Source organism: Chenopodium album, chromosome 8, assembly GCF_948465745.1.
Source record: "Chenopodium album chromosome 8, dcCheAlbu1.1, whole genome shotgun sequence".
Classification (NCBI taxonomy): domain Eukaryota; kingdom Viridiplantae; phylum Streptophyta; class Magnoliopsida; order Caryophyllales; family Amaranthaceae; genus Chenopodium; species Chenopodium album.
In genome coordinates, this window is record NC_137841.1 from 70,819,334 (window position 1) to 70,831,846 (window position 12,513).

At 28.0% G+C, this 12,513-nt stretch overlaps 1 protein-coding gene across 1 annotated transcript; it reads right to left on the bottom strand.

Moving 5' to 3' along the window:
- Positions 1–603: 603 nt before the first annotated feature.
- On the bottom strand, positions 604–7,896 carry LOC145642201 (serine carboxypeptidase-like 40). The gene is made up of 8 exons (XM_081693300.1): positions 7,402–7,896; positions 4,324–4,431; positions 3,945–4,219; positions 2,971–3,231; positions 2,634–2,749; positions 2,115–2,207; positions 1,188–1,293; positions 604–946 (listed from the first exon to the last, which is right to left on the bottom strand). Exons 1-8 carry the CDS (start codon positions 7,847–7,849, stop codon positions 782–784), a joined length of 1,572 nt encoding a protein of 523 aa, XP_081549426.1. The 5' UTR covers positions 7,850–7,896; the 3' UTR covers positions 604–781.
- Positions 7,897–12,513: the final 4,617 nt, after the last annotated feature.

The following is a 12,513-nucleotide window of genomic DNA, read 5'->3' on the forward strand; positions in this document are numbered from 1 at the left end:
CTATTTGCTTCCGGTCATTGGGATAGGATGTGGTGAATTTGGAGTTGTATGAAATAATTCATTCTACTGCAGGATTCTTCTGTGTAAAGAACAAATTGACTGGCTGATTTGTTTGTCAATAATCTCAAACTAGTGTGGTTAAATCTATTAATTTGACGTGTATTTGTCATTGTAAATTGGAGTAATATTCTTTTCATGTATAAGATTTTCCTTGTTTGGCTAATAGGATGTACTTCTATGTAAAGATGTATTCTAAGAAGCAGAGAGGGATAACACACAAGAACAGCAGCAGCCTCTTAAACAAGTACGTGCAGCGGTGCAGGTAGTGTTACATGAGTGAGTTTCTACTTGAAGTTAATTACTTCGTATTTATAGTACTCAATATGTGCCTGACAAAATAACTAAATAAGCGTTTAAATATTTGTAAATAAATCAAACTATATATGGACCAAAAAAAAATCACAAAAATTTTTTTTAAAAAAAAATTAAAAAAAAAAAAATAAATAAATAAAAATACTACTTGTAGTATACATTGGGAAATTTACCCTAGTCTCAAAGAATGTAGTAAAGATATTGAACGGATGACCAAAAATCATTTGGATGTAAAAGAATTAGCTAGTACTCGTCGTGCTTGAATATTAAATTAGGTGTAGCTCATATAAACTGTAGTACTGTACAATGTGATGTTTTAATGGCCACCCACAACAATTTTGGACCAAAAAAAAAAAAAAAATGAAATACAATTCCTTAGGAATAATCTAGAGAAAAAAAACAAAAGATATTAATACATTTTGGTTCTTGAAGTATTAGGTAGAGGTGTTCCAGAAAGGAAGTGTGAGATCAATGAAAGTCCCCTTAATGGTTGAAAGCTTGGCACTTGATGCCCTGCTCCTCTTACTGTTGCAAATGTCAAATTCCCTTCATATACTTGTGTGTATCCACCAACCTGACCAACACGAATACGATTATTAATATTGAATATAATGTCCCTTTAAAAATTGCGTTGTCATTAAATAATACTCCGGTGTCTTCAGTAGCTAATCCGTCATTTATAGCCTAATCATTTGTTGTTTCAGTATTGATCGCAATTTAGTACATACTATAAAGATCCATAACCCTAACTAAATCCGCCATATTTTTTTTCAATCTAATACGATAGTAAGAGTTAAAATATGAATAATATTCACCTCTCCCTTGATGAACCAAGGATGCCATTTAGTCTTGATTTGAAGTCCCATTTTATTTAAGGATTCCCTTGTTGATGTAACTGGTATCCTTCCATCTGTGTCACCACTGCATTATATTCACAGTTTATAATGTTTGATTAGACCAAATCGGTGCACAAATCATGCTTCAACAACAATCCATAGTTAATGGCAATTATAACAGTAAATATAACAACCACCAAAAATCAAGTAAATTAATTTGTTTCTTGTTAAATGTACCCTACATTATTTGAAAAGATTGATTGATAATTGTGACCAAATTGGAAGACTTGTACTTGTAACATTCCAATGGCAGTAAGCTTGCAAGATAAATTAATAGAATTGATGTGATTTTGAGTCCTGTCTTTGACAGAGTAAAGAGCAGTAAAAGGTCTTTGTTTTTTCTCTTAATCTTTGGTCCCATTTAAAAAAGGAAATATGAACAAAAGTTAACTTCTACACTAAGGATCATGATGATCATTGTTGCACCATTCATCACTTCATTCAAAGTTTAAATAAAGAGTTTTAAATTAGTGGTTCGAGTTGAATCAGGTTAGGATCACATGATGTAAGTAATTAAGTAACTATTTACCGATTTCTTATATCCCGGGGATAGTTAGAAATGAATACTAACTAGAAGCAAATACTCGTAGATGCATATAATAATAGTATGGATGGTGGTTAACTGATATTATGAATTTTACATTGATTTCACGAGTCCACTTAAATATTTAGGTCATGATTTCTAACCTAAAACAAAGGATTCACAAATGTTGTTAGACATGTGCAGGTCCATTTTCTAGCAAAATTGTCACAATGATAAAAAGTAAAAAAGTAAATATAATCATACCATAAAAAATGATGGTTAGATCACTATAATAATCCTAATAATAAAGATTGGATTTTTACCTATAAATCCACACTCGAAGGTTCTTAGCCATTAGCTCCTTTAGAATTGGGATAACTGTTGATGGACTGTCTGCCCAATTATTAATAACCGCACTGAAAAAAAAAAAAAAAAAGAAAAGAAAAAAAAAAAAAAATCATTGTTACCAATTTAAGTGAAAATGAGTTACTGATTATTACTGTGTACAACATTGCAAAATGATAACATTAATCACTTTCTAAAGCAATATCTAAATTAATGCTCAAGTCTTTCTTTTAGATCTGTATGTATTCATAACAACAAAAAGTTTTTATGTTAGTTGGCTCATTAATAATTTAATATGTTAATAATAGTGATTGTGAATTGATACAAAGGTTAAGGTATACACGATTGTACAACAATAATATGTGGTTGTTTATAATTGATCATTTATCTAACTAATATCGTGATTTGTAACAAATGTGTACTCGTATTATTACTCCGTACTTCAATATATATAGTCGATATTTTCAATTAATAAAATTATTTAAAGATTAACATACCTGCAAGGTTGCCAATCATAATAGAGATTGGTCACATTTGCATGAAGAGCCTTTTGGACTTCAGGATTATTCATGTAAGCCGTCACATAATGATCACTGCATGGATCCAATTCATGCTGCACCCGAAAATAAACTAATAAGTTATGTTCGTATCCTCGTATCAAAAAATCATACGTGATAATAAAGTAATGGTCAGAATTGAATCTCAAATTCGTGAAATGTCATTGTGACAATCTTTTCCACACAAGGGAAGGATGTCATAGTGAGTCGTTTTATTATTGACAATTTGATTGAGATACATGATTAAATATGAGATTAATTAATACCATGAACTTACAGTGAGTTTCTTGGGTTTGAGAGTAAGATTAGTGGAGTGGCACACAGGAGCATAGATGTTGTAAACGTCTAGGTATTGAATATCAATCTCAACTTGATCAGCAGCTGAATTGCATTTTAAACTCTGGTTGCTGGTATTTGGAGTAAAATTGCAATGCCCCATTATATCATTTCGTACTTGGTCCGATATTATAGCATGTGTCCAAAAATACTCGTACATTGCCTTCAAATCTGTTTCATCATTTATCACTGCGTTTCCAATCTACATTGAAAATTTTAAATTAGGGTTAATAAGTTCATATAAGTAAAACCAGGTCAATAATACATGGTCCTTAAACTATGTAATTAAAGAAAAATAAAATAAAAATATACGTAACTTTTATTTTGCAAAATTAAAGTAGTAAAAACTTTTATTCCAATCTTCTGAATAAATTCCAAAAACCAATCCCAAAATTAGACATCCAAAGATGTGGCCATTAAATATTTCACATGTAATATTAGCTAAATGTCAGAGAATTTTGTTAGTGGAATTGAAAAAGGCATCTGATCTTTGTATTTAAGTCAAACACTTAATTATCATATACTCCATATATACTTCGTATAAATTATAAGTAGGAAATGCAAACACATGGTCTAACTTCAGAGCTTTTTATGTCAATTATAGAATCATTAAGGCCAAAATTCCAATTATTGGTGATACACTACTATATAGTCTTATCATGTCCTGTTTCTATTAGGCACCTTGTTTGTATACACTCATTATTAGAATATACCACAACATGTGTGGAGCATCTCATATCACATAAAAATCAACTTCGTTAATGGGAGATTATTGTTTATACATAAAGTTGTTAACAATTCAATTCGATACACCTGTTGTATAAAAGAACTACATAAGATAGATGAAATCATATAAATGTGGTAAACATACGTAATCATAAGTGTGCTCGAGAGAGAGTAGGAAAAGAAACATACAATGATGCCCTTGAGGTTGATCATTGAACTTTTAGGCTTGGTGTTGTGTTGAAGAATAGCATGAGCAAGCTGAGGAACATAATGTCCAGCATAACTTTCACCAGAAATGTAAAAATCTCTGCCTTTGTACTCAGGAAATCTCTCAAACCAATTCAATAAAAATACATAATTATCTTCAGCTGTTTTAGTATCTCCATTTGTATCATAATCTGATGTTGTATTCGAGTACGAAAATCCAACTCCAACAGGGGATTCCAAGAACAAAACATTTGCAACTACATACACAAATTTTACGCGAAAATATTAGTTTTTTTTTCGGGTTTTAAGTGGTAATTAATCAAATTTGGAGACAAAAATTAGGATAAAAATTATTAATTACCATGATTCCATGCAAATTTGTTCCTGTATAATGTTTTGCCGTTACTTTTAACTCGGAATGGTCCTAACTCTTCCATAGCTCCATAAGCCAAAGATGAACAACCAGGACCTGCAAAATTTAAATTCACTTAATTAATCAATCAATGAAAACTTGATTAGTACAATCCTTTGTAATTTCACCTATAAATTGGACCATGTTACTTCTTCAATAAAGAGTTAGGGTCTGTTCTCATTGACTGAACTGTAATGAATATTTTATAAGAGAAGGAAATTAGGAGCTAAACTGAACTGAACTGAACTGAATTGAACTGTGCTGAACTAAGCTGAGCTGAAATGAAATGAACTGAACTAAACTGAACTGAATTTCAACGTATGAGAACAGGCCCTTAATTGATACTTCATCTCAATCCTCCAACGGTTAATTACAACTCCAAATTAAATTTAAATTTAGTTTTCCATGGCTATATTGCCACGTCTTTTCTTTTATATATGTCTATATGACATGTTTAAAGAACTTAATCATAAACCAATATTATTAAGTAATCTGTACTATTTTAGCAAAAATGACAAAAAAAAAATTGACGTTGTTATGAACAAATGGATATGTTATTTGTCACTAATGTGTATTAATACTAATATTATACTTCCATTTAAATGGGTCACATTTATCAACTCGCAATAAAAAAATTTTAATTTGAACAATACTAATATTATACTTCCATGCAATATTCCGTAGCAATTTGCAGCACTACATTTAATTATGTATACATATAAATACTTCGTATAAAAAATTATGGTCAAGGTGAGTAATTTGAACAATATAAAAGTCAAAAGAAATAATTAAGATAATGAAGGATGAAGCAAGAAACAAGTGTTTAAACTGCAGGGAATGAATGAATTTTAGGATTAAAATCAGTATTATAACCATTTTGTTTTCTTAAATTTGATTCTTATTAATGTTGCTGTTTACAATGATTCAGAGAACGGTGGAAGAATATTTTTAATAATAATAAAATAACTACCTTGAAACGGTGTATTTTTTTATTGAAAAAATTAAGGTAAGTAATAACGATGGAGGAAGTTGATAGTTAAATTTATTGTATGTTCTTATTTACTTAAAATAACTGAACTAAACTTAATAGAGTTTAAATGAATTGTTTATGAGAGAAGGAAATTAGGAACTTAAATGAACTAAACTTATTGAAGCTAAACTGAATTAAGCTGAACATAATAGGCCCTCTCTCAAATGGCCGTTCAAAAAATCTTACAAGTATAAATATCCTCAGAATATTTTTATTTCTTTTTGTTAAAAATAATACCCTAATTTTATTATTATTATTATTTTTGACAAAATATCCTTATTACTTATACATAGACAATTATTTATATATTTGCGCGTAGGCCATACAAATTTGTCTATGTCCAAAATCATTAGTCTAGCCTGTAATTATAAAAATGTCACTATATAATAATTCCAAGTTATTTTTGGGCTCAACATATTCGAAAGTAGGGACCAAGCCTACACACAAACACATGCAATATCTATCAATTGAATTGGCTACATAATATCAATGAAATGTAATGCTTCTAGTATAATAGACAATGATGCTACGAATTTAAATCTAAGTGCTCGTTTGATTGACATCAAATTTAACAAACATAAATTTGCTTTGCATTACGCAACAACGAAGGAAACTGCCTTCCTTACTACATTCCCTACAACAAATTAAATCGAATTGAACATTAATACTCTTTTACTCGTAAAGTCGTAGTCATCAATTTTAGAGGAATAATATGTAAAATTATAACATACTATGTAAACGAATGAATAATATCCTAATATAAGATAGGGACGTGTATATATGTTACTCACTAGGTTTAGCGCATGTTCTGATACGATTATTTTCAGTTCAATTCAGCTCTAATAAGTTCAGTTCAGTTCAGCTCTAATAAGTTCAGTTCAGTTCAGTTCAGCTCATTTTAGTCAATCAGAACAACTCTTATTCTAATGATAATTGATAATTCAATTAGTGACGTGTATGCTATTATGCATGTCTAGTAGCAACTAGCAATTTTCTAACCTAAAAAATAAAATTAATTTTTTTTAATTAGAAGGAAAAAAAAAAGGATAAATGGTGTACAGATGGTACAAACTGATAAGATAAACACAGAAGCAAACAAATCGAGATTACTACCCGAGAATCGAGCCTTTGTTTGTTCCGCAAATAATGGTAATTAAATTACTAATTAGCTACTGCATTTTTGTTCAAGGTCAAAGAATTTAGTTAATTAAAACAAACTCCATATCATATTAATACAGTATATTCCCTTAGCAATAAAAATAACAATCCCTCTCAAGTTTGAGATATATGGCCAAATACGCAATTTAATTTAATGTACTTCGTATTTAAGAAGAGAAATGAAACAAATAATAATTCGAGTTGAATTAACTTGTTTATATGTCAATATGTCATATATGATCATTAAGAAAGTAACATTAATAAGTATTAGATTAGTACATTGTGAGTATTATAAACTATTATACGTAAATTAATTTTCAATTAGCTTAATTATGTTTAATTTTGAAATGAAATTAAAAACAAGTGATGTATTGTCGATTTTCATTATATCAAACAAAATAAAATAAAATTAATAATACCTTATCTCTTCAGCTATTCCATAAAGGGAAAGAAAAGAAAAAAAAGTGTAAAGGGAGTGAACTTTCTACTCAATTAAAGGCCTCATACACCTTTTGCATTAACAAAACACAAAGTTCACACCTTCACAATTACTGACCTACAGTTTTGCAAAAATTAACCAATAATTACGCGAGTTCTTGGCCTAGTGTCAAAGACGAATAAACTATTTAATTAATTACATACACGAATATTATATCAATTCTCATTTATAATTTGTAATGTCTTTACTAACCGATAAAAAAAAAAAATTAAAAAAAAAAATCGACTTATAATATAATACATTAAGTAATAAAAATACTCAAAAACAGAATGAAACAGAACTAGAATATAATGTTATAGTGATTAATTAGGGAGTAAAATTAAAGGAATGAATGAATTACCTCCATTAAGCCAAAGAAGAAGAGGCAAAGAAGTGTGATTAGTAGGAGCTTCAACAAAATAATAATAAAAAGCTTTTCCAGCTTTTTTATCAATTGTAACATAACCACCATATTGTGAGAAATCCACTGGTGGTTGTCCTGGAAGCTTCTCTATTCTATCCCTTTCCTTCTGATGATCACGACGACTACGACGAATATGGTGCTGATGATGGTGCTGTTTGTGGTGTTCATGGTGGCGTTTATCAACTATACCATCCATTAGCATTGTATCATAAGGTTGCTTGTTAATTTCATTAAATTCTTCATTGTTGTTGTTATGGTATTTGGTCTTGTATAATTTGGTAAGTTGCACATTTTGTGACTTTGCATTTGTAATAAATGGTAATAAAAATAATAATGTTGAAATTATAAGAAAAATGGTTGGGTTTTTTGTGTTTATTTCTTCCATATTTTTTTTGGTTTGGAAGAGAAGTAAAGCTAGGAAGAGTTTAGTTGGAAGTGAAAATATAATGTTAAGTGAGATTATATAAAGGGTATTGAGGGGATTTTGGTTAATTATTATTATGGAATTATTTTGACAATAAAGAAAAGTCCAAAAAAAAAAATTAAATAATTATAATAAATCCCTAAAAATGTGGATTCTGAAACATTGTTAATGGGCGGTGGACCAATAATTTTCTCTCTCATGGGCTCATTTTCTGTGATAATCTTCGCTCTGAGTGTATATGGGCTATTTTTGTTTTTCTTTTTGTATTTTTTTATAGGGAGAAATTAGATTTATTGGTTTATTTTATTTTAGTTTTCTTTAAGATTTGTCACATAATGTATTGGTAGATCTAGTGTAATTTGAGCTTCTTAGATTCATCATGAAAATAAATTATTAACCATCAAATCCAAAATTAAATCTAATTTGCTCGTAATCTTTGAAAAATTAAATCAATTCTGCTATGGAGTATTATTTTTGTTTGGATTATAGAAGTTAAACTTTTAATTTTGTGTGTATACGGTTTAATTTTATGCCATTGGAAATCATTGACTTTTGAGGATTATTAGCACAACATTAATCTCCATAGTATATACATATATTCCAACCAAATTCTAGCATAAAACATTAAGACGGTTTTGTGTCATGTATGAGTCATAAAATATCACTGAACATTCCTTAGAAACTTCTAAACTTTTTTTGTTTTTATTAATAAAATATCACATGACAACTACAATGTGATGAATTAGATTTATAAATTTGAGTTAAGTTAGATAACAATGAATTTTATCATTAAAACTACAATATAAATGTTGATTTCATCTTGCACTAAGAATTGCGCATTACTAGGATGATCCTTTATAGCATTTGAAAAATTAAACTTGGTGTACACTCGCTATATGTTCTCACATATTTCTCTATCAATGAACAATAATCCTTTAAAACTAACAAAAATAAATAGTATAATGAAATGGTTGAGCATAATTCCTCTATAATTTATGTGTAATTTCATACCTCCAAAAGAGCTTTTTTTTTTTTTTTTTTTTTGGAACATCAAAAGAGAAATAATGAAAAATTGAGCATAATTTCATAGAAACATGTGGGCTAATCACATGCATGGGGACAATAAAATGGCCCCAATTAAGGATTAGTACATGTTAAAATCACACAATTAAGTCAACATCATCAACATCACCATCACATCAACAGCCCATCATTTTATTTTCTTATTTCTCTCAATTCAACAAATCTTGCAGCCTCGTGAACCTGATTATGGTCAACGGTGAGAGAAATTATACCTGTTTTTTACAGCACACAAACATACATACTATTTTGACCCACAATGTATGTTTACAGCTTCAAACATACTCGTGATCGTACCAACTTGTACCATTAATTAGGGAAATATTGCTCATTTAACAATTGATTATGTTTATTATGAGTTTGTTTAGTCTTGATAACTAGATTGCGTTATATGTCAACTATCTTACTCCGTGTTTGGTTAAAAGGTTGAACATAAATTAGAACCCTCACATTATATAAAACAATCATTTTATACATGTACAATAATATCAATTAAGTTATTTTTGTAAAAAAAAAAAAAAAATTGTTTTGTTATGAACGGAATATATTGTATTAGAAGTCAGTATACTTATTTGGTTAAAATGTTGAGTGTGGTTTAGCTACATTCTCATAACGTAAATTAATATTTGACATGTATTAAGTTGAAAATTTTATCGATTTACCTGATGATTAACATTCGATTCTCCGTATTGGCCTATAGCAATCCTTTGAGAAAAGGATTATACATGTTAGTTACTATTACAATATTACTCGTATCAAATTAGGAAACTGAAAATTAGAGGTAATTGCATAGGACAAAAAAAAAACAATTTAAAAAAAAAAAAAATCTTCCTTAAGAAAGTTCAATTAATTTGTATGATCTGAAAAAAAAACATATTGTATTTGTCGCACATATCTTTGAGACACCAATTAACTGACAAGAATAAACCAATTAAAAATCTTATGGGCTTTGCTCCTTTATATTTTATTATGGGCCTAAGGCACTTAAGTGGTTCCGGCTCGGCCCACGAAAGTCCAATTAAAAAGTATCTGAAATTGACAGATTTGAACTGTCGTAGCACATTCTTCGTATGTTTGAGACATAAATAGATTGAAACACTTGTAATGTTTTTTTTTTTGATAAAAAAAACACTTGTAATGTTTTGGTTAAAACATTACAAATAAAATGAGAGCTACAAGCCTACAAGGTTATAATTTAGGATTGATAACTCTAATTTTAACTCTAAGTATTTATAAAATCAATTAAGGTTAGCAGTGCATAATAGTGAAATACTTAACAATAATTTGTTATTCATTACAATAAATTGTACCCAATTTTATCGCAGTATTACATATCGTAAATAAAATTCAATGTTGAATAAAAAAAGTTTTAAAATCAATATAATTTTTTGAATGATTTTTTTGTTTTCTTAAAATATAGTTAAGTAAAAATTTTCAAATAATTAATAATCTGAATGTTATAAAATATTTATTTAAATAATATATTTTATTATAATTAATTAGTCATATCCGTGTCTTCTATCTTACCAACAACCGTATTGCATACCTGTTTCGTATCCGTACTCGATCCCGTATTGGCGTACCCGTAGTATTTCTTTTACCATGGGTACCTCTAATATCATTGTAGCCGTACTTGTACCAAAAACGCAATTTACACCCGTGTTTTATGAGTAATAAGTACATTGATATATAGTTTCATTATATTTTCAAATAACTTTCTTAAAATTTTGATTTAAATTTGATTAATTTTTGAATGTTTTTTTTGTTTATTTAAAATGTACATCGTATTTTATAAAATATTTTACATAATTATCAACTTCTATTATTTTCTTACGTACATTATATTAAAAAACATTGAAACAAAAATATCGAAGGATTCACTTTTAATTTTGACAAGAAGAAAAAGGATTTACTTATTATGGCTCGTATCAAAATAGTATTACTTACATATTCTATATATCAAATTTCACCTTAAGTATTTAGTAAATTATAAAAATTATAAAATATATTTATAATTTTATATTATATCATTATATATAATATTTTGATTTTGTTGATATATTAAGGGGCAGAAAATTATGTTTAGAAATTTTTAGTTAACTAATTTTTTTAATTATGTTTTTAGTCATAGGAATGTCCTACATTTAATATACAATCAATAATACTCCGTATCTTTTATTAAAATGTAATATAACCTTTGACTAAAATAAGTAGGATATAATTAGTTAACTAGTGTTTGGCCCGGGGTATTTGTATCAAAGTTATTATTAAAGAGATTGAAAGAATTTTTTTACCGTCGAAAATTATAATATTACAATAACAATAATAAATAGTTTTGAATGATTTTCCTTTTATTTCTAATATGTATTTATATATTTATGTGCATAGATTGAACAACATTAGCTTATAGGTTGAATGGTAATAAGTTGGTCTTCATTCAATGAGGTCTTGTGTTCAATACAGTACATAATAAATAAGTGATGAAAAGAACGGTGCGTAATTGTAAAAAGATGACCACAAAAAATCGTTGAAAATAGAAGTAACACAAAAATTTACTATTTTTGTATGTAGTAATATTCTTTTATTTACATAATGGCCAAATAAATTTTAACAACTTTGTAATTCAAATTATTTTAGTATATACGGAGTATATATTATTGGTTTAAATAAGATTATTAAATTATACAAGTATATGATTATTTATTGTTGTCAAATATGATTGAAATTTATTTAGGTAAATATAATTTCTTGATCCAAAAAATATATTTCTAAGATTTTATAGGAAATAAAAAGATGCAAGATACATACACTATTAAAATTGCTTTATTATGATTGTAAAATAAATGAGTGGGAAAATTTTCAAGTTTGCTTCGTAGCCACTAAAAAATATTAAGTACCACTTTATCAATGGAGTATAATGCTTGGTGTGACTTACTTTTGTATTTCTTAGTTTGAAATATTGACTCGTAATAGATTTATAACTAATCAATAATTCAATATCCGCAATTATTTTAGAGTAATAAAAAGTGTTTTGAATAAAAGTTTAGAGCGAGCATGCCGAGCAACCCAAGATGCTATATAAAACACATTTTCAAAACTCTAGCATAACTAAATGAGTTCTTTTGGTAACTTTCTACCAACCTTCCTAACATATGCTAAATGCTTTTGCTTGGCAACTATGGCAAGCCAAACATCAAAAATCAGTACACGAAATTCTTAACACTCCTTTCTTTGTCATTAATTTAGTCATGGATTAGAAGCGTGTTTTATCATAATTTTATTCAATTTTTGAACAAAATTAGTAAAATTAATAAAAAAAAAAAAAAAAAAAGATAGAGACGTGTTTGATGACAACTAAAAAAACATTCTTACACACTTTGCTACACAACTAAGATAACCACAATTTGACTAATCCACCTTAAAACAGAGACTATATAAAACAAAACATTTTGCACAAACTTTCACACAATTTTCCAAAATTCTCCATTTTTATTAATTGAATTCAAAAAACCAACTTTTTATTTTAATTCTTCAAATTTCCACCC

What these genes read in the sequence shown, in the direction of transcription:
- LOC145642201 (XM_081693300.1), bottom strand. Translation starts at nt 7,849, where the DNA reads ATGGAAGAAATAAACACAAAAAACCCAACCATTTTTCTTATAATTTCA. An exon ending in TCAAACCCAAGAAACTCACT is followed by an intron (nt 2,750 to 2,970) that starts GTAAGTTCATGG and finishes TTTCGGGTGCAG; the next exon opens with CATGAATTGGATCCATGCAG. An exon ending in CTTGGTTCATCAAGGGAGAG is followed by an intron (nt 947 to 1,187) that starts GTGAATATTATT and finishes CGTGTTGGTCAG; the next exon opens with GTTGGTGGATACACACAAGT.